The 19,855-nt window shown below is 40.6% G+C and overlaps 1 protein-coding gene across 4 annotated transcripts in view; it reads left to right on the forward strand.

The window, feature by feature from the left end:
* Positions 1–19,855, forward strand: part of LOC115379801 (protein diaphanous homolog 3) — a 292,946-nt gene that overhangs the window by 24,044 nt on the left and 249,047 nt on the right. For all 4 annotated transcript variants that reach the window (XM_030080714.1, XM_030080729.1, XM_030080736.1 and 1 more), the window contains one exon: positions 2,257–2,361. In XM_030080714.1, the coding sequence (XP_029936574.1) occupies positions 2,257–2,361 (105 nt within the window). The remainder of the gene's footprint in view (positions 1–2,256; positions 2,362–19,855) is intronic.

Consider the following 19,855-nt stretch of genomic DNA (forward strand, 5'->3'; position numbering starts at 1 on the left):
ACACTCATACCATACAGTGGCTGCAGCGTCTCTGTCTCTGTCCGCCCGTCCTGTCCTGAAGCCGGTGAAACTGATCAGTGAGTCGGGGATGATGTTCGTGAGCCACGTCTCAGTCAAGCATATAACGCTGCTTTCCCGATACAGTTTCTGGCCCTGGGTGGAGCAGGATCTGGATTTATTAGCGATGCAAATACTGCTTGTGTCTTTACAAGCCTACATTTCAATACAGAGGCGAAAAACACAATTATTGCCGGCTACCTGTCGGATTTGTGATCGGAACGAATGACAGCTATGTTTAGTTATAAAACGGGTGCTTCTCATCCTTAAATGTAATTTGCTGAGCCGTGTTCCATGCCGTTGTAAAATCAGTATAACCCACGGCTTCTCGGGGATTATTGTTTATGTTTATAGCATTCGCAGTTCCTGTTTTGTTTTGTGACCCCGCCCACCAATGACGCGATGGGTCGCGTCATCGGTTCTTTCTCTGGCTCCTTTTTAGCCCCTGCTCGGAGTCGGTGCTTGCCTAGCACCAGTTTGGAACCAGTTTGGCACCAGTTTGGCCCCTGCTTGGGCGGTGGAAAACCAAAAAACTGGTGCTAAGTCAGGCACCGGCTCCGAACCAGGCCTGGTGGAAAAGGGGTATTAGATATCTAGTTGGCCACATCCTGCACCCCCACCCACACAGGCATTATTGGCCCTGGCAGGTACAATTGGCATGTTCAACATTTTCAAAGAAATACTCAACTTGCAGCTCTGGCCACCAACAGCCTCTGTCCCACCCAAAAAGTCACACAGGAAATAGTCATTGTCAATGAGGCAGGGGGCATTATGCATTCCTGATCGTCTCCAGTGTTTTACGTCAAATAGCGTTTTTCCACTATAGTGCCGTGCCGCGCCATGCCATGAAATTCGCGGTTCCGCATTCATTCCCACTACACCAGCCCGCTTGGTTCCGGGAACCAACCGTGAAAGATTTCAGCCCGGTTTGACATCTGGTGCTGGCTCGGTTAGAACGGGGCCGTGGAGGCGGGCCTAAATATGATCTCCTTCGTGATTGGTCCGTTAGAATGTCAGTTAACCAGGCTGCTACAAACTGACAAGTGACAAGTGTAGACCATTAAACCTTAAGCCAGTAGGCTATTATTTACAAACATTAGTTTCTGGAGAGATTATGGAAGAAATTGATTTGCTTGCTGAGTTTTTTGTTGGGTTTTTCTGTTGTGTAGCCTAGTTTGCATTTTTCTTACAAATGGAAATGGAAATGTGACCACTAAGCGCAGATGGCAGAGCATCTGTGAAGATGATGATGAGGGCATCAGGCGGCCCGGTCGCAGCACCGGTCGGCGTCAAGCGGGCTGGCCGCGACACTGGCGGCCTGGTCGCGGCACCAGTCCGTTCCAGTCCTAACCCACCTGACGCCGACCGGTGCCGTGGCCGACCCGCCGACCAGTGCCGCGGCCAGCCCGCTTGACACCGACCGGTGCCGCGGCCAACCCGCCTGACGCCGACCGGTGCCACGGCTGACCCGCCTGACGCTGACCGGTGCCGCGGCCAGCCCACCTGCTGCCGGCCGGTGGCTTTTTTATTCAAACAAGATTTTGTCCATTAAAAAAAGTAGCAAAAAGCTAATGTAGGCTAACAACCGACAGCTCCTCTTGTTACTATAACAACTCCATGGCAACGAGCGCGCCTCTCTAATTCTATGACGCCGACCCACTGGTACCATAAGCAATGGAAACACTCCAAGGCCAAACAGGGCCGTGCTGTGCTCAGCCCGGCACAGCCTTTCACGGCACGGCTCTTTATAGTGGAAATGAGCTAAAATATAAAGACAACAAAAAAGGCCATCTAGTTTGTTATTGCATGTAGTGATGGGAAGGGTAATGTGTATGTCTCTTCTTTGGATCACAGATTAATTTGTGATCATTTGTCCTTTTTGAGCCTTGAGGGCTTTGTTAGAAACTTTAATGTAATAATCCACCACATTTTCATTAAAGTACTGCAAATATTATTAAAATGTTGTGCTATCCTCTTGCCAGTTCACAACATACAGGATTCGCCTAGTTCCAGAAAGCTTTTGCATTTAAGAGAAGCTGCAACACAAGTTTTTTGAATGCATATTTAAGGTACAACAAATAGAGAAGATGCACTTTACATTTTAATTTTAAATTATTTGGCTTGAGTGCTTAACATCTAAGCAATAATCGTGTGGATTATCTCTATAATGAATCAATCATTCTTTCTTTGTCTATTCAGGAGGATATGAACTTGAACGAGGAAAAAAAGACTCCCTTGAGGGACAAAGACCTCAATACAAAGAGAGAAATGGTCATCCGGTATATTGTTACTGCCTCCAAAACCGTAAGTTTTTCAGTATATGGATATTTTTTTACACTTTTTATTTGCTATGTGTTGCTACCTAACTATTCATAGCAGCATGCAATGGAATATATGAATTTTCTTCCAGGAATTTAATGTCATGTGTAACTTTTGTGTTTTTAAATTTCAGCGACAATTCCATGAAAAGTGGTTTTAAGAGGGGAACTGACATGGGACAAACTGGGGAGGGATTTAATTCGATTATTAGATACTAATATTTATGCATATCCACATATATGTATGGGTGTCTGGTGTTCTTTATTATTTACTGTGCCAAATAAGTGAAGCAACAGTAACTTGGTGTCATTGGAGTAATTTTTTACAAAAACATGACATTTTAGGCTTTAGGACTCAGCAAAGAGTATCAAAAACACATTTGCAACCTGAATAAATATCTGCTGTTTTTGGATGCCTTAACCTTTTTTACGTGCTCCGAAAGAGGAAGAACAGACTTTGAGAGTGTGTGTGATAAAATTGTCAAGCTTTAGAGGAAAATCATTATGTCTCCAAAGAACTGGCAACTATGGACCACCTCTTCATCCTAGACCAAGAAAAAAGGGCACGCTTTACACATTGATTTCTATTACCCTTTAGGATAGAAACCTTTAAAGAACCACAATATGTGATTAAAAAGCAGGTATTTGAAATGGGAAAAAAATGGAAAAAATGCCTGTGGAACTCGCTGAAATATCAACCCTAGAGCAAGTTTATATTCAATTTGACTTCAGTATGTGATCGTTTCCTAAACAATAATGAAACGCTGTCTAGCAAGATACTTTTTTCTATTGCCCGTATATTAGACAAAGACATTATTTCACATTTCACAATGCATCAGCTCGAAGGTATGCAGCAGCTTTTGACAGGTGAGCCGTGTTTTGTATGGTATTACAAAAACCTCAAAAGCTGATTTTCCAGTAAAATTCTGTTTTTTGCTAAGATTGGTTGGTTAACCCAAGCAGTCGGCATAGTGTTTAGCATGGATGAAGTATTCACTTAATTTGCTACAATCACACATCCCTCTGAAGTTGCCTTAGGCACTTTAGGCATCTCCAGTTACCATCCAGTCCAGTCTGTTTATACTTTGCTTGTTGATATTTACCTGCATAGCAAATTGTGGTGGGCAGTGGTCTACAAATCACATTAATCACTTAAAAACAGCAGCTTTTCACAAATTCCACACTTAAGTCTAAGGAATCCAATGTTTGATAAGTGGGGATGTAAAAAACAAGCATTTCACTATGTTTTCCTCTCTCAAGTAATTGGTAACCTGGCATTACCTGCTGTCACATTACACAAAGATGGGTGTCAGCTATTTAGTTTAATAGACAGGATGTTATTCTGCTCTGATTTTACCTTCAGGACAATGGCACAGTCACTGATGGGGGATGTGGTGTAAGTAAAGATGATTACGGTTGGACAGGCCAGACACTCAAGTTTCAATTTGACTATGATCACTGAGACAGAAAGCCAGTGCTTCATTCATTAAAATCAAAGCAAAAGAGAACATTGGCCAGCTCATCACCATTCAGAGGATGTGGAACACTGTGTAGTAGGATTGCCACTGTCATTAGGCAGCTGCTACATTTATCCCTGTTTTACATTGGACAGAGAAAAAGCTTCACTTTTGTTTGCTTCACATCAGCACCTGTTTTGATCAAATACACTGTTCAAATCAACTGTGGTTGTGTAGCAGTTGCACCGCAGTCTTGTGTAACATAAGTTTTTTCTTCTCATCCCTGCGTGCGCAAGCAATTCTCTTGTGGATAATGCCCATGTATGTTGGTCATTTATGAAATGGAAACTATTAAGTGATAAATAGATCAAAATAGTATTAGATAACATGTAACAGGACTACTTCAGTCTGAGATTAAATAAATATTAAATGGTCGACAGAGGTCAAAATAGCCTACTACTACTATAGCCTACCCATCTGTAATCTTATATAAAATTCTCTGTGTATACACTATATTACCAAAAGTATTCGCTCACCCATTCAAATGATCAGAATCAGGTGGCCTAATCACTTGGCCTGGCCACAGGTGTATAAAATCAAGCACTCAGGCATGCAGACTGTGAAACAAGACATTTGTGAAAGAATGGGCCGCTCTCAGGAGCTCAGTGAATTCCAGCGTGGAACTGTCATAGGATGCCACCTGTGCAACAAATCCAGTCATGAAATTTCCTCGCTCCTAAATATTCCACAGTCAACTGTCAGCTCTATTATAACAAAATGGAAGCGTTTGGGAACAACAGCAACTCAGCCACGAAGTGGTAGGCCACGTAAAGTGACGGAGAGGGGTCAGCGGATGCTGAAGCGCATAGTGCAAAGAGGTCGCCGACTTTCTGCACAGTCAATTGCTACAGAGCCACAAACTTCATGTGACCTTCAGATTAGCCCAAGTACAGTACGCAGAGAGCTTCATGGAATGGGTTTCCATGGCCGAGCAGCTGCAGCCAAGCCACACATCACCAAGTGCAATGCAAAGCGTCGGATGCAATGGTGTAAAGCACGCCGCCACTGGCCTCTAGAGCAGTGGAGACGCGTTCTCTGGAGTGATGAGTCACGCTTTTCCATCTGGCAATCTGATGGACGAGTCTGGGTTTGGAGGTTGCCAGGAGAACGGTACATTTCAGACTGCATTGTGCCGACTGTGAAATTTGGTGGAGGAGGAATTATGGTGTGGGGTTGTTTTTCAGGAGCTGGGCTTGGCCCCTTAGTTCCAGTGAAAGGAACTTTGAATGCTTCAGGATACCAAAACATTTTGGACAATTCCATGCTCCCAACCTTGTGGGAACAGTTTGGAGCAGGCCCCTTCCTCTTCCAACATGACTGTGCACCAGTGCACAAAGCAAGGTCCATAAAGACATGGATGACAGAGTCTGGTGTGGATGAACTTGACTGGCCTGCACAGAGTCCTGACCTGAACCCGATAGAACACCTTTGGGATGAATTAGAGCGGAGACTGAGAGCCAGGCCTTCTCGACCAACATCAGTGTGTGACCTCACTAATGCGCTTTTGGAAGAATGATCAAAAATTCCTATAAACACTCTCCTCAACCTTGTGGACAGTCTTCCCAGAAGAGTTGAAGCTGTAATAGCTGCAAAAGGTGGACCGACATCATATTGAACTCTATGGGTTAGGAATGGGATGGCGCTTCAGTTCATAGTATGAGTAAAGGCAGGTGAGTGAATACTTTTGGTAATATAGTGTATATGTATTTCTATCTACATGTATTTACTGCACGTGTCAAACCTGTAACAACATTTTCATATTCTTTATTTCACAATGACCAGTTAATAACAATAGATATAAAGCAACTACTATTCTATTTACAATTACATTTGTAATAAAGAATAAGGGGGAAGCATCTCAATAGTTACTTCTTTGATTGTTGATTATGGGCCCTATCTTGTGCCACCCGCTATCTGCTGCCACGACCCGCTACCCGCAAATTGCGGATTTAGGAGCTTCCGCTATCCCTAAACGGTATCTTGCGCCACCCGCTACCCGCTATCCGTTATGCCGACGTCATTTGCGCCTGGAGGTGCGTCGTGGGCGTGTTTCATGCGCTATCCCTAAAGTTGCTATCTTGCGCACACACTTTAGGGATAGTGGATAGCGGGTGGTCCTGACCACCCACTAACCCTAACCCGATTTTCAATTTTTTTCTTCTTCTTATAGCACAGACACCTATGCTATTTTTAGACTAGTCTAGTCTACGATCATTGGTTTTATTCATTAACTTTTGTAAATCTTATTTCAAAAGATCGGCTACATAGTCTCACAAGTGATGCATTTTTCATTATTCTTGTGTAATGTATCACATTATAGATATTAATGGGCAAATTTAAATAATTTATTTACAATATAAAAGTAACAATCTTGTTCTCGGTCAAGTGGAGAACAACAAAAACTAATTAAATGCTTAAATCCAGCATTTTCTACCACTGAATAAGGTTGCAAGTCTGCTGCTATAAATAGCCCTCTAGCGTTAGTTATAGCTTTAGCGCGAGCTGATGTCAGTGGAAGTTTTATTCCAAATGTAGATGGAAGAGTTGACTGGACCAGTGATGGTGTTTTCCCAGTTGTCAAATATATGTCTGTGATGCCTGCAAATGTGTCCTGCCATGTTCGTTGTGTTTCCCGTGGCCGGGTATGGTACATAGCATAGCTTGCACACAGTGGTCTTCTTGTCGAAACGCGAACACTGTTATGACTCAGTTATAACGGTGAGTTATGACTCACCGTTCCCATACTTCCACAATGCTGATTTGAGAGATGCAGAAGTGGGTTCAAGCTCCGGTGCCGCCGCGTCTCCTTAATCTGTACTACTTGCCATCGTGTCATACGGTAAGCTGCAGGTTAGCAAACTTGCGGCTACTTCTGTGTATGCTACGTCTTCGTGTGTTTTCCCCTCTTTGCACATCTCCCTGATGTATGGAAACCTGGGGGGGAGGGATTGGGGGAATCGTCGATCCTCTCTTTGATTTCGATGCTCGAGACCATGATGTAATTTCGATCGATTTCGATTAAAAATTGAAATCGTGACACCCCTACTCATTACAGTTATTTTATTTGAATATTAACCATTTTAATAATATTCTGTGATGGCAGCAGACTCTAAGATGAGTTGATCATTGTTGGAAGCCCTCTTCAATTGCTATACTCTCTGGAATTAAGTTAAAGTTAAAGATGAAAGAACATGAAAGCACATGAAAGAAACATTGAGACATTGAAAACACTGAACAACATTAAGCTAAAAAAAAAGTATTAAGCATAGATAATAACAGTTATAATGCAATCAATAGAACAAATAGAGCAAAAGGTTCAATGTTCAGTGTTAATTTTAATCGTCAAGTGTCCATTTTGCATTATTTGGCTCTTTGTTTATTTATGTATCTGAATGCTTCTTGGGATGAAAGCTGATAGCTCTTTTTGTCTTTAATTCTTCTTTATTTTGGGCACTTCCATCTGCAGCTGGATGGAAATGGGGTGAGGTCTCCTGGCTCTCATTTTCATAAGATTTATTCAGAGTGGACCCTTATTTTGTTCTTTTTGCTTGACTCGGTGTTCACCTGTCCTTAGACACACTAACAGCAGCACCACTGTGTCCAGTGGTTCACTAATTGCCCACTTGTTTCCAGGGATAAAGGCCTGTCTTTGCACCCATTTTAACTCTCTGTCTGCATGTTGGATTTTAAACTTCTGCGTTAAGTTGAAAAGTGTACTCTTACCATTTTTTCTGGTTACACATAGGGATGGTCACAACAAGCCTTCAATTGATTCTTGCTAAAACTCACAGTGGGTTAGGCACACACGGCTCATTGTGTTGACAATACAATTTGTAACTAGGGTTCCCAACCTCCATCTTTGTTAAGTAATAGTAACTCGTGTTTGATTATGTGAGAGATAGCTTATCTGCTGGTGCCCATAAATGTCTCTGGATTGCTATCAACTTCATTCAAAGCTTCTCTGAAACTCTCTGGAATTAAGTTAAAGTTAAAGTGCACACACTTTCTGAGAGCTGAGATTAAAAAAAAAAAAAAAAAAATTGATTTAATCCAGGCACAGCTTTTCCATACAGCAGGCTTTGACAGCTTTTGACATTGTCGGCTCAAGCCAACAGGAGAGGAATTACCCAGGGAATTGCCTTGAAAGTTGCTAGTACGATATTGCTTCCTAACTCTGACAACAATCACAGCTTGAGAGGCAGTACCACCTTACAGTCAAATTTCAGGGCAAAATTGATTCCCATGGATTTATTTTTGAGGAAATTACATGGCTTTTTTCTTTTTATTTTCCTATTTCAATTGGGAAGTAGATCTGGCAGTTAGTGTCTGTAGGAAGCTTCTTCATAAAAGCCTTGCACCAGGAAGAACTGACCTGATAGTACTTGTTATTACATGAAAAAGGAGCAGTGAAGACCTAGTTCCCACAACCTGGTATAAGTTAAGGATATTAAACTGCTCACTTATCCTCCACAAACAAGACAAGGCAGACCTAGTTTATCTGGAGCGACAGCCAGAATCTCTGTTAGTGAACATTTTACTACTCTGCTATTCCTTGTTGCTCGCATGCATGTATATGTGCATGTGCGTGTGTGCCAGCATGAAATTACAAGGGATGGAGTATAGGGCAGAGGCAACATTGCCCGTTATCTAGCCTGTTCACTTTTATTAACAGCCCCCTAAACAACCTTTCTTTATTTCGATCACTACCTACAGGAGAACAAAGACTTTTAGTACTTGTTGCTTGGGATCCAGTCCTGTGAGCTGTGATCATATAATGCAGCCTTCCTTCTTCTTTCGGCTTCCAGGACCAGACTTTTATCTTTTTTAATTAAAGGTTTAGGATTACCTTGGTTAATCTTTTTTGGCACTAACAAATTGGTATGACCGAGGCCACACGTGCAAATTAACATATGACATCAGTAGGCCTTGACAACAGGGGTATTGCCAAAGATCACCTTATTTGTAGTCAGGCAGTATATGTTTAGATTAGGAAATGTGAAATCGGTGAAGATGAAGAGAATGAAGTGAATGATAAGGATATATTAACAGGTGACAGTGCTCCTTATCATGATGTTCTGCAGTCTATGGACATGGATATGCCAGCAGTAAAATTTAGCCCTTCTGTCTTATTCATTGCTGCACTTTGTAACCCACCATCTGTGAATCAGTACAGATAAATTAGGGTGTTCCTTATCAAAACTTCTCTGAATCATCATATTGCACCTCGAGACTTGCATAACTGTTTTTTTTTTTTTTTTTTTTAACCTGTGAAATGAAATATGAATGTTATGAGTGATAAGTGACAGGATGTTGTAAAACAAGTAGCATTTGAATTAAATTGAGAAGAAAAAATGCAAGGATATATAGAAAACAATGTGTCATATATATTAAAGGGAACTGCGTCTGAATGAATGACAGTATTTGTTACATGTTCATGAGTTGCACAGTATCACAAAATGGTGGTGCAATGAAGGAAATGAGCCACAAAACTATTAGTGTGTATCATTCATAAAACTTTACTGGTGTTGGAAGTGTTTTCTTTTAAGACAGTCTTTACCCTGGATTAAATGACTGTTGTGCCGTATACAACTTCCCTGCACTTTGCACAACATTTCAGTCCTACACTGAAGCACAGCTTTGAATCCTGCCTTAGTCTGGAATTAATTGGCACCTCAAAATTATTCTCAAAAGAGGATAAAAGAATTAGAAAGAAGAATGGAAGAAGAATGGTTATTACAAAAAGTCACATCATTATATCTAAAAAGCTGTTATACACGCCCATGCACACTCACGAGCACTTGCACATAGACACTTGAACACCCCATGCCAAGGGTATTTGGATGTGGGACTTACCACTGCAGACCTGGCCTTGGCAGCATTGTTAGCAAGGCAAAGTTTATTTTGCTCTCTGCTCCAAGGGACATTGGGTCATTGTGCTAGACTTTAATCCAGCTGAAACAGTGGGGAGCTGAGGGGGTCGCTGTTGGACACTAGAAAGTAATCAGAAACATCAAAACCCTTTCACCCTGAACCAAGAAAGATGTCTCCGAATCTAATTTGCTTTGAGAGAAAAGAGGTAAACCAGGGGTCAGGGAAGATGTGAAATGATGAGTGCAATGTGCACAAAAAGCATCACCAGGCATTTTCTGTGTGCATGCATATAAGATGCAGGCCTAGTGTTTGGAATGACTGTCCCATAACAGAAAGGCCACAGGTGTAAGATACTAGTGATTGTGAGACTCTAATACCCTCAGATATATTGTCCTCCTCTGTATGGCTCTATATGTATTCCCTTTTTAACGATAGAAGCAGTATTGATACTGCCAAAAAGTAGTTGGTGTATAAAACCAGAATCAGTCATATCCAACCATATCTAAAGCTTTAACTAATTTAGTGGACGTGTATGTTTGCCTATTTTGCATGCAAAGAACATAGAAAACCAGTACTTCATAAATTATCAGGCTGTTGATTAGTCTCATTCTAAACATAAACAGAGCATACTAAAAGTATGAAATTAATTCACAAGTAAGGAAAAACATGATAATGAACTAAACAAAGGGGAAGTTAATCTTCCGCCAAAGTCCCTAAACCCGTTATTTAGGGATTTAGCATTGCGCAAGAGGCGTTCCCCCGCAAAAGTTGCTATCTTGTGCACCTCCCGTTATCCGTAAAACACTTGCGCTACCCGCTATATTATGCATAGGTGTGTTTTGGACGTTACGCCAATTGCACCAATCAGTGTACCAGGTGCCATTGCCTTTAAGGGCAGGCTGCGCTATCCTAAGTCCTAAATCCTAAACCCATGATGGAGAGAGGGAGGGAGATTTTCTCAGGGGTTCTACTGAGGCTAAAGCAAGTTGGCTTTATATATATACATATTATATATTATATTATAGGCGAGTTAATTCGGGAGGTGGAGCCACATGTGTCCAAGTGGACGTGTCACAAGGCTGTACTGATTGAGTAAAATCCCCGGGTCACACCACACACACACAAGAGACAGAGGTGGAACTATGTGTAAACTAATTTATTGACAAGGTAGATTGGGCAAATAAAATAATACAAATAAAAATATAGCACAGCTGCTGGCTTATGATAAAACAATAAAACACACTGGCGTAAGTGTCATATTCTTTCCTCTAAACAGTGGGTGGTCAGGACCACCCGCTATCCGCTTTCCCTAAAGTGTGTGCTCAAGATAGCAATTTTAGGGATAGCGCATGAAACACGCCCACGGACACACCTCCAGGTGCAAATAATGGAATCGGCATAATGGATAGCGGGTAGCGTGGGCGCAAGATACCGTTTAGGGGTAGCGGAAGTTCCTAAATCTGCAATTTGCGGGTAGCGGGTGGCACAAGATAGGGCCCTTCATCTTTTAACCTGACTTGAAGAGTACCAATTCAGTATGCTGGAATGTTATCATCGGGGCTCACTATTAGTGTGTATCATTCATAAAACTTTACTGGTGCAAATCCCCTTAGTTTTGCTCAGCATAAAAGTGCTTATTAAGGGTGTTTTCACAAAAAGTTATTTTTAAATGAATAAAACTTGGTTCTTTTTAAGTGCTGCAAATGAAATCAGTCTATGTCTGCAAATTACAAGTGGTTGTTAAAGAAGATCTGCTCTGGTCTCCTATCTGGTTCACAAGTATAGATTACATCTCAGTGGGGTTTCATACCTGCCTTGTTTAGTCCGCTTGAATTGAACACTGGTGCATTTTTCCACCTTGGTGCGGTCCTTTGGGGCAGGTGTGACACCAGCAATCACACTTGGGTGCAGAGCAAAGCAACCAGACTGAGACCCTGCTGAGGAGGTGGTCTCAGCATGGCTACAAACAAACTCGTAACCAGTTTGTGTGTGGAGTGACTGTGAGCCGTCCTAGATTTGCCCCAACTACAGGAAGCATTATGGATTCATAATAACCAACAAGCATTTAGTAACACAGAACAACATAGATTGAGGGTTTATATGAAGCAACAAGAAAATACACTGCGTCCTTGCTATATAGCCCAAAAGAGCACTGCCATAATGAAAATATGCCAAAGCTGCTGATGGTGGTCTGTGCATGTTTGATACTGTATTGGCCAAATGTGTTTGTACAATAACGTGAGAGAGGGAAAAAACATCCCCAAATTGAGCATTTCTTATCTCCATCTTTCAGCCATCTTTCAGCCATCTTTCAGCCTAGCGATATGTTGGGTCAGTTTGAATTTTTTTCCATGTGAAACCAAACTGAATCAACAATTCCACTGATTTTAACCACTGTAAACAGACTACAGGAACGTTTTTCACCTGAAAGGCCTTTTTACACCATGTCTTACACAAATTTATAGTCCAAAAATTCACACAAACCTTTCATAACAAGCCAGTGTCATAGGTGGCCATTCATATTTTGCGCTAACCAGATGAAGGACCTTTAACAACTCAAAGAGCAACTCTGCCATTTCACATCTTCAGCTTGTACAAAATGGCCTCCGACTATGACCAGCAGTAGATCTCATTTCCTAACTGGCTTAAAAATTGAATTGAATTTTAAATTCTCATCACCTATGACCTACCTAGCAGTATTGCTCTGCACTATACCAATACTGTATTGTTCCTATACAAACCAATGAGACCACTTAGATCTACTGATCAAGCTCTCTTTGAGGCTTTTCCCACCTGATATTAACTGTGCTGAGAAATGCGAATACAAGTGGACAGCTGTCAGTCTGTCTGTCTGAGGGAGAGGGAGAGAGAGAGAGACACTTTGCTAATCCTTCTTTGAAGCAAAGAAATAAATAAATAAAAATAAAATGGCATTTAACAGGCAGCAGGTATTAAACAAAAGGAGACATCCTTGCTCACTCCAGCCTAATTTTAATGCACAACATATTTCACATCTGTTACAGGCTCGACCCGGTCACATTCAGGCTCAGATTACTTAATTATTCCTGGGAGTTTGAGAGGGTTCTCTGCTTAGATGGATAAATCAACCTGTAATATTTCTGTGGAATTCCTGTTAGTTATGTAGTAACTGCAACGCCACATCCACACGACTGCTATAATATTTCTGTAGTATTCCTACAGTAACTACAGTGCCACCTTGGAATTTTATATGGAAGAAAAAACCCTGCATATTATCAATACCAGGGTATCCGCGGGGTCTTGAAAAGTATTAAAAGGTGATAAATCAATTTTGGGAAAATTAAGACCCTTAAAAAGTATTAAAAAGTCTTATCACGACTTTATAAAGTCTTAAATTTTGAAAGTATTTTTTCTGAATTAGCTGTCCAAGAGTTTGAGTCCCAAAAACATCGTAAAAGTGTGTGAATTTATTCATTTTTATTAAAAAACAAAGATGAACAGGTACATAAAAAAACTAGGCTATTGTGGGTGCGTTCGTAAATTGTCTCTGAGAGCGCCAGAGTGGGCGGGCGGGTGGAAATTCAGAAGCACAAAGTATGCTCTGGCGCTCCCAGTGCATATTACGAACGCACCGAAATGTTACATGAATCCATGCGTTCAACTTAACCAGGACGGAATCACGGAGTTAGCCAAATAAAAAGGAATCTATTTTTAACGCGGAATTTGACATAATTTGAATGAAATGCTGTTTTTGTGTGGAATATGAACGTATGTCTGGGGAGAATCACATGGAGGGAAGCAACTCTGGGTGGCACAACCCCTCCAGTCGTTTCACCTGCACCTGCACCACCAAGAAAAAACATTACAACACCTGCACCGGCACCGTACAAGTCCAAAAGGCAGAGAAACTCTCCAGCTACAGCAGCGCACTGACATAGATTGTGTAACAAAGCGAAGAGTCGCCACTCCGCTCTATTTTCACTGGCTAACAGCAGCACACTGGCTTAGCTTGTCTATTCAGAGAAGAGGTATCACTTCGGCTTATTTTTCAATCTATGTTATCACAGGCATACTACTGCTCATTCACACAGGCATACTGCTGCTCATGGTAGTTGAATTGTTAGGTCCGTTTGATAATTAATTAACATTTTTAAAACAAATAATAATTTAGCATCTACTCCTTCAAGATAATTTATTATGTTCTACAAGTCATAAACATACACTAACACTACATACCGAGTGTTTGAGCAACATATCTCCTCTGTGCTACAAATGATTTGTGGTAAAAAGTACTCCGTTGTTGTGCGGTGAGGTATTAAAAAATATTGAAAGGGTCTTGAAAAAGTCTTAAAAAGGTATTAAAATTATCTTCAAGATTCCTGCATATACCCTGAATACATATTTTAGAGACCCCGCCCAAATTTCTTGAAGAATGTTTTTAGGGTAGCTCATGTCTTATTAAGGAGATTTTTGATTAATTAACCAACTGCTTTACAGTTGACCTGCACTTCAGTTTGCATTTGAGCCATCAGCTCACAGTTTAGCAATGCTGGGCAGAGTCTGAACTGGGCAAAGATATTTTGTCTATCGGAAAAGTGACGGTCTGGCTGGTTGGGGTGTTGGGCTAGACAAGACAGAGGAAGTCAGGTTAGTTGATGGTCCTTCAATGCGTCCTGGGACACATTTCTGTTTACACCTCTAATGTGATGCAGACACAAGCATCCCAGACCACCTCCGAATGTGTCCTGAGATCTGATCACTCAGGATGCATTTAGGACGGATTGCTGCAGTTTACACCTATAAACCAGCTTTTCATCTTGTATCCAGTTTTCTCAGGACAGTTGTTAATACCAGGCGGGAACAGGCCCTTTGTTGTCCCTTGCTCAAAACTGTCAACCAAGAGTGACTTTCACTGTCCTGGCCCAAGGTTCTGTTCTGGAAACCTTAAAGGGATTTTTGACTGTGACTTGACTGTAATGAAAAACAGATGGACAGAGTCATGTAGACTTAATTCTTATAACTTGCAAATTACAATATGTCATACTGTAAATCCAGTCATTTTCATCCTGGTCTCCTCCCAGCCTTTCTCATGTCATATACTCTCCCATTGTTTTCATCAAAATCAAGACACTGTCATGCCTCTGGCATCTAGGTTTAACTCCCCACCATCTCTTCATGGCTGCTAATTAGACATATAATTCTAAATTTATTGATCACATTTAAAGCACAGCTGGGTCTGGTACCTAGCTACATCAGAATGTTAATGTATTTCACTTTTTATGTATTTCACTGTCCATTGCACTTTTGAAACTCTTCTTTCAGGTGAGTGCTATATGAATTTCTTGTTATGAATGTAACAGCTTTTATTGGAATGTGTTTTTAACATAAACCTAGGAACCACGGATAACCGAAAAGTGTGCTGATTGGTTCTTGTATTGGCCAGTCTACTTAATAAATTTCATGGCAAGTGTTACAGATAGCGTTATGAGGCCTTGAACTGTTCTCAGTTTTGTCTTGCAGCTAAAGGTAGTAGTAATTTCATATTATTAAGTCAGTCAAAAACTTAAAACAATATAAGAGAATGTTTTAATTTATTCCTAAACCGACCAAAGATACTGTGCTGGGTGGTGGCTTCTGTGAGCTCATATATCACAGCTAATTATGCAAGCAGTTTAGACAAAGGCCCTCACTCTCCCAAAATGCAGTCAGAAAATCCACATGTTGAAGTGGTTTAGCTCACATTGTTATTGGATCTGAGTTATGTGTGGACAGAAATCTGGCCAAAATCTGGATTTTGCAAACAACATCAACACCCCAATTGACTTACCTCCTGCGAGCTTCCGCATTCTGTATGTGCCATAATCAGGGATCAATTAAGTAAAACAAAGTAGTGTACTGGAGGAGGAAAATGTCAGAAAAGTACAAAATGCCATTCAGCCACTTGGTATGAGACCTCAGAGATGATGAGTTACCACCAGTGGTGTCTGTCTTCTCAGACCATAAGAGCTCTGAACAGTAGGATTTCTGCATAAACCATATTGTACCAAGGTTGCATGATATTGGAAAAACACTGATGTTGCAATTTTTCTTCTGCTATATATATTGCGATATGAAAAAACACAGGAAATTTCACCAGATACATGTGATGTGTTATTCTTGTGCATTTAATAAACAATCAGAATTTTCATCATTTGAGTACTTTAAAAGTTGACAAGATGCTGCTGATAACGGAAATACACGCACACAAAAGCTGCCTCATATAACCGAATGCCTGCCTCTAGTATCCAGATGACATTATCTGTGACCGCATCACAAATCTGTAGCCATGTGTGACACACAGGCTCTGCATGTACAGAGAAACATCGATCACAATCATTCTTGATCAGTTAATCAAACAACCAAAACCGGGAAGCGCTCATTCACATTGGGGTCAGTGACTAGTTGGGCTTTGGTTATTTCATAAACTGATCAAGTACATCCCTTCGTTAAAGTACATAGCCAACTGATCGCTGTGCATGCAGAGCCTGTTGTCACAAGCAACAACTCCTTTTATCCAAGAACCCTTAAACTGGACAAAATTGTTCAATATCAAATGGACTTTTCCTATAGATTAACATGATGTGTTTTTTGTGAAAATGTTGCCATGTGCAATGTTGTCATGTTGCCTAGAGCATGAAATCTGTCTGTTTTGGAGACCCCAAAACCCTTTCGTCTTATGTCACCAGCAGGTGAGTTATGTGTGGACAGAAATCTGGCCAAAATCTGGATTTTGCAAACAACATCAACACCCCAATTGACTTACCTCCTGCAAGCTTCTGCATTCTGTATGTGCCATAATCAGGAATCAATTAAGTAAAACAAAGTAGTGTACTGGAGGAGGAAAATGTCAGAAAAGTACAAAATGCCATTCAGCCACTTGGTATGAGACCTCAGAGATGATGAGTTACCATTTCTTGAAATTTCACGTTGGCTAGAAGGTAATAATTGTCAATTATGGTGACTTTATGACTTCCCTTAGTCCCACTGGCAGACCCAGTGGGACAGAAGTGCTACAAATAGTGTGCTTGTTACTTTAAATATTGCGTAGACAAAACAAAACAATCACTTATGACCACAGAGTTTGCGTGTATGTCTTGTGGATATATAAATCAGACCTGATCTAAGATTGGACAGTTCTAATTGCTGAAATCACATTGAAAAGAGAGGTGTAACTAATTGACCTGGTAACTTTTACAGGGGTTGATCAGCTGATGGCTGTGCTGTATTGTACACAGCTGTTCTATTTAAGTAAGAATTGCTTGAAAATTCAGTTAGGTCAAACAGTTAATCTCCTAGAAAAATGTGACTACTTTATAATTTTCTTTGTTAAGAAAAGTGTTATATAAAGTTATTATAAGTTAGTAAATGTAAATGATAGTGTGTATCTACTAGGCTTGGGCCAATTGACGATTGAATCGGCCAGTTTAGCTGCTGATGCTGTACGCCAACTGCTGCCGTCACCACAGTGCTGCTGTACAAACGATGACACAGTGTCTACATGTCTACATGACCCAAATCAAACAAACAATTACGTTATCTTCTCATGCTGTATTCTCATGTCATGTAAGCTCTTCTCTAGCCACACTTAGGTTAGGAGAAGTGGAACAAAAATTTTTTGTCTGGACTGAGAATGAAGAATGATATGACATGTTTTTCTATCACTTGCTCCTTTGACTTCTCTGACTTCAGGCAGTTAAACTTGCCTTGCCATTAAAAAAAAAACAAACAAAAAAACAATTTCCTGACACACACTACTAGACCACAAGACAACTTTGCCAATTAACCTTTAATACTTTGTCCTAAGTTGACATAGTGAGTGAGCTTCCGCCTTGCAGATCTTGGTAGATAGCCTACAGAGGAAGATGAGTTTTCATGGACTTTAGTCCCCCCCCCCCAACAAAAAAAAATAAATTTTGCTGACCTTTTGCTGTTAAGCAGTTATAGTGGGATGAATGACCACTCTGCTTGGAGACCCCACACCCAGTAAGATTTGTCTGCAGTGCTCCTGCCGTATAAGAGGTAATGCTTTGCTGACTTTTTCGTAAAAAAGAGAAAATTGGCAAAACTGGCACTCCTCATTCTCAGTGATACAATCCAATCCTAATTACGGCAGGGCGATATGGAAGTCAAATATCACTATATCTTTGACCAAATATCTCTTTTGATATTGCAACAATACTGTATGGATGACTGTTGGTGCTTTCAAATATTTATTCAATGAGATTTTTAATATAGTGATTAGTATTGTGGATATGATGACCAAGCAGGTAGAGACAAATATCAGAGCAGTGAAACCAGTCAAATAAGTTAAGAAAACTGCATCCCTTTATTGAAATGCAGCCTTTTAAAACAAAACACCTACCATGTCATAGTACTACACTATCCAAAATCCCATAAGATATCCTCTCTAATATCACGATTTCCATATAATATTGATATATCGCCCAGCTCTATTATAATTCCTATGTATGCTGTTTTCATTTTGGCCATTTGGAAATAATAATTAAGTTATTTCATCAAGACAAGTGGAATTTCTGCTTCCTCACTTACTCACTGTCATTTAAGTCTCAACGATTTATCATTTTCTGATCGAAATTGCAATTTAAGACAATGCGATCATGTGATCGCAAAAGCAGCTTTTTTTTTTTGCAGCACTCCTGACTGACCCAGGATCTGTTGTGTCAGCTATTTTACACATACATGCCGTCTCCCTACCATCCTGCCGTCATGCCCCGTCAAGCTCACCAATCAGAAGCGGCATGCTACGCGTGGACAGATCACGCTAAACAATCAGTATTAGCCTGCTCCTCGTGCAAGTCATGCTCACCCATCAGAAGCGGCCATTGTGCAGGCGACTGCATACACACTCAGTAACAACAAGCTGGTGTCCCTAAATAACGTGTTTTGAAATGGCTTCAGCTGAACCAGAATCGGAGTTAGGTGATTTATTCCCAAAAAAGCAGCACGTTGGTCATATGGGAGTATTTCGGGTTTGAGACTGCAGACGTGCACTAGAAACAAGTACTGTGCAAAGCCTGTCGAGCAAAAGTTGCAATGTCCAGCGGCAACACAACCAACTTATACCGGCACTTGAAAAATCACCACAGGAATTTACATGATGAGTGCATGACCAAATAGTCTGGTGAAAAGTCAATTGAAAGTGATGCTCAAGCCCATTGTAGCAAACAGACTACAAATACACTGTCGTTTGGTAGTGTAACGACTGCCATAACACGCTTCATTGCCAAAGACATTGTGTCTGTTACCTACTTGAGTGTAAGACTGTTTACATGTTACCTACTTGAGTGTAAGACTGTTTACATAAGGGCAAGATCCTTTTTCGCTTTATTGGAATTGTTGAATTTTGTTTTTCTTATTGTTACTTATTTAACATTGCTTTTTTTTTTATTGTTTTGTATTTTATTTAAGTTTTGTAATTTAACATAAGGATTTTTTTGCACTACTTTTTTTTTTTTAATTAAGACAGTCAAAGATGGCTCTTTTAGTTCTTCAGTTGTAATAACTGCCGTTGGTCAAGGACTTTAAAGAATGTACATGCATGTTTCTTGGCAATAAATACATGTTGGAAGCAATTCTTACCTTTTAGTATTCATCCTTGCATTAGAGTAAATAGCATTTAATGTTTTGATGGTATGATGTATGTATATGATTTTCTGTCATGTTTTAAATCTGTTGTGCATGGTGAATATTGCACTGAACTTTGATTTGAAGAAATATTGCGAATAAAATTGAAATTGCAATATCTGCCAGAAAAATCGCAGTTAGATCTTTTCCTAAAATCGTTCAGCCCTACTGTCATTATAATCTTTTGAAGGGCATCATGCACCGAGTAGCATAGACGGATTAACACAAACCCAGACCCTGGGCATGAACGCCAAGGGCCCTGTATAACTTAATTTCACACTCTCAACTCAACCCACAATAATCAGTGGCAGTTCTAGACCAATTTTACTGAAGGGGCCTGGCTGGGGCCAAGGGTTTTGTCAGAGGGGCACATTCAACCCGGGGCAAAAAAGACAAAGATTCAAAATTATATCTGATTTTTTTCCCCCC

Source organism: Myripristis murdjan, chromosome 3, assembly GCF_902150065.1.
Source record: "Myripristis murdjan chromosome 3, fMyrMur1.1, whole genome shotgun sequence".
In the NCBI taxonomy this organism is placed as follows: domain Eukaryota; kingdom Metazoa; phylum Chordata; class Actinopteri; order Holocentriformes; family Holocentridae; genus Myripristis; species Myripristis murdjan.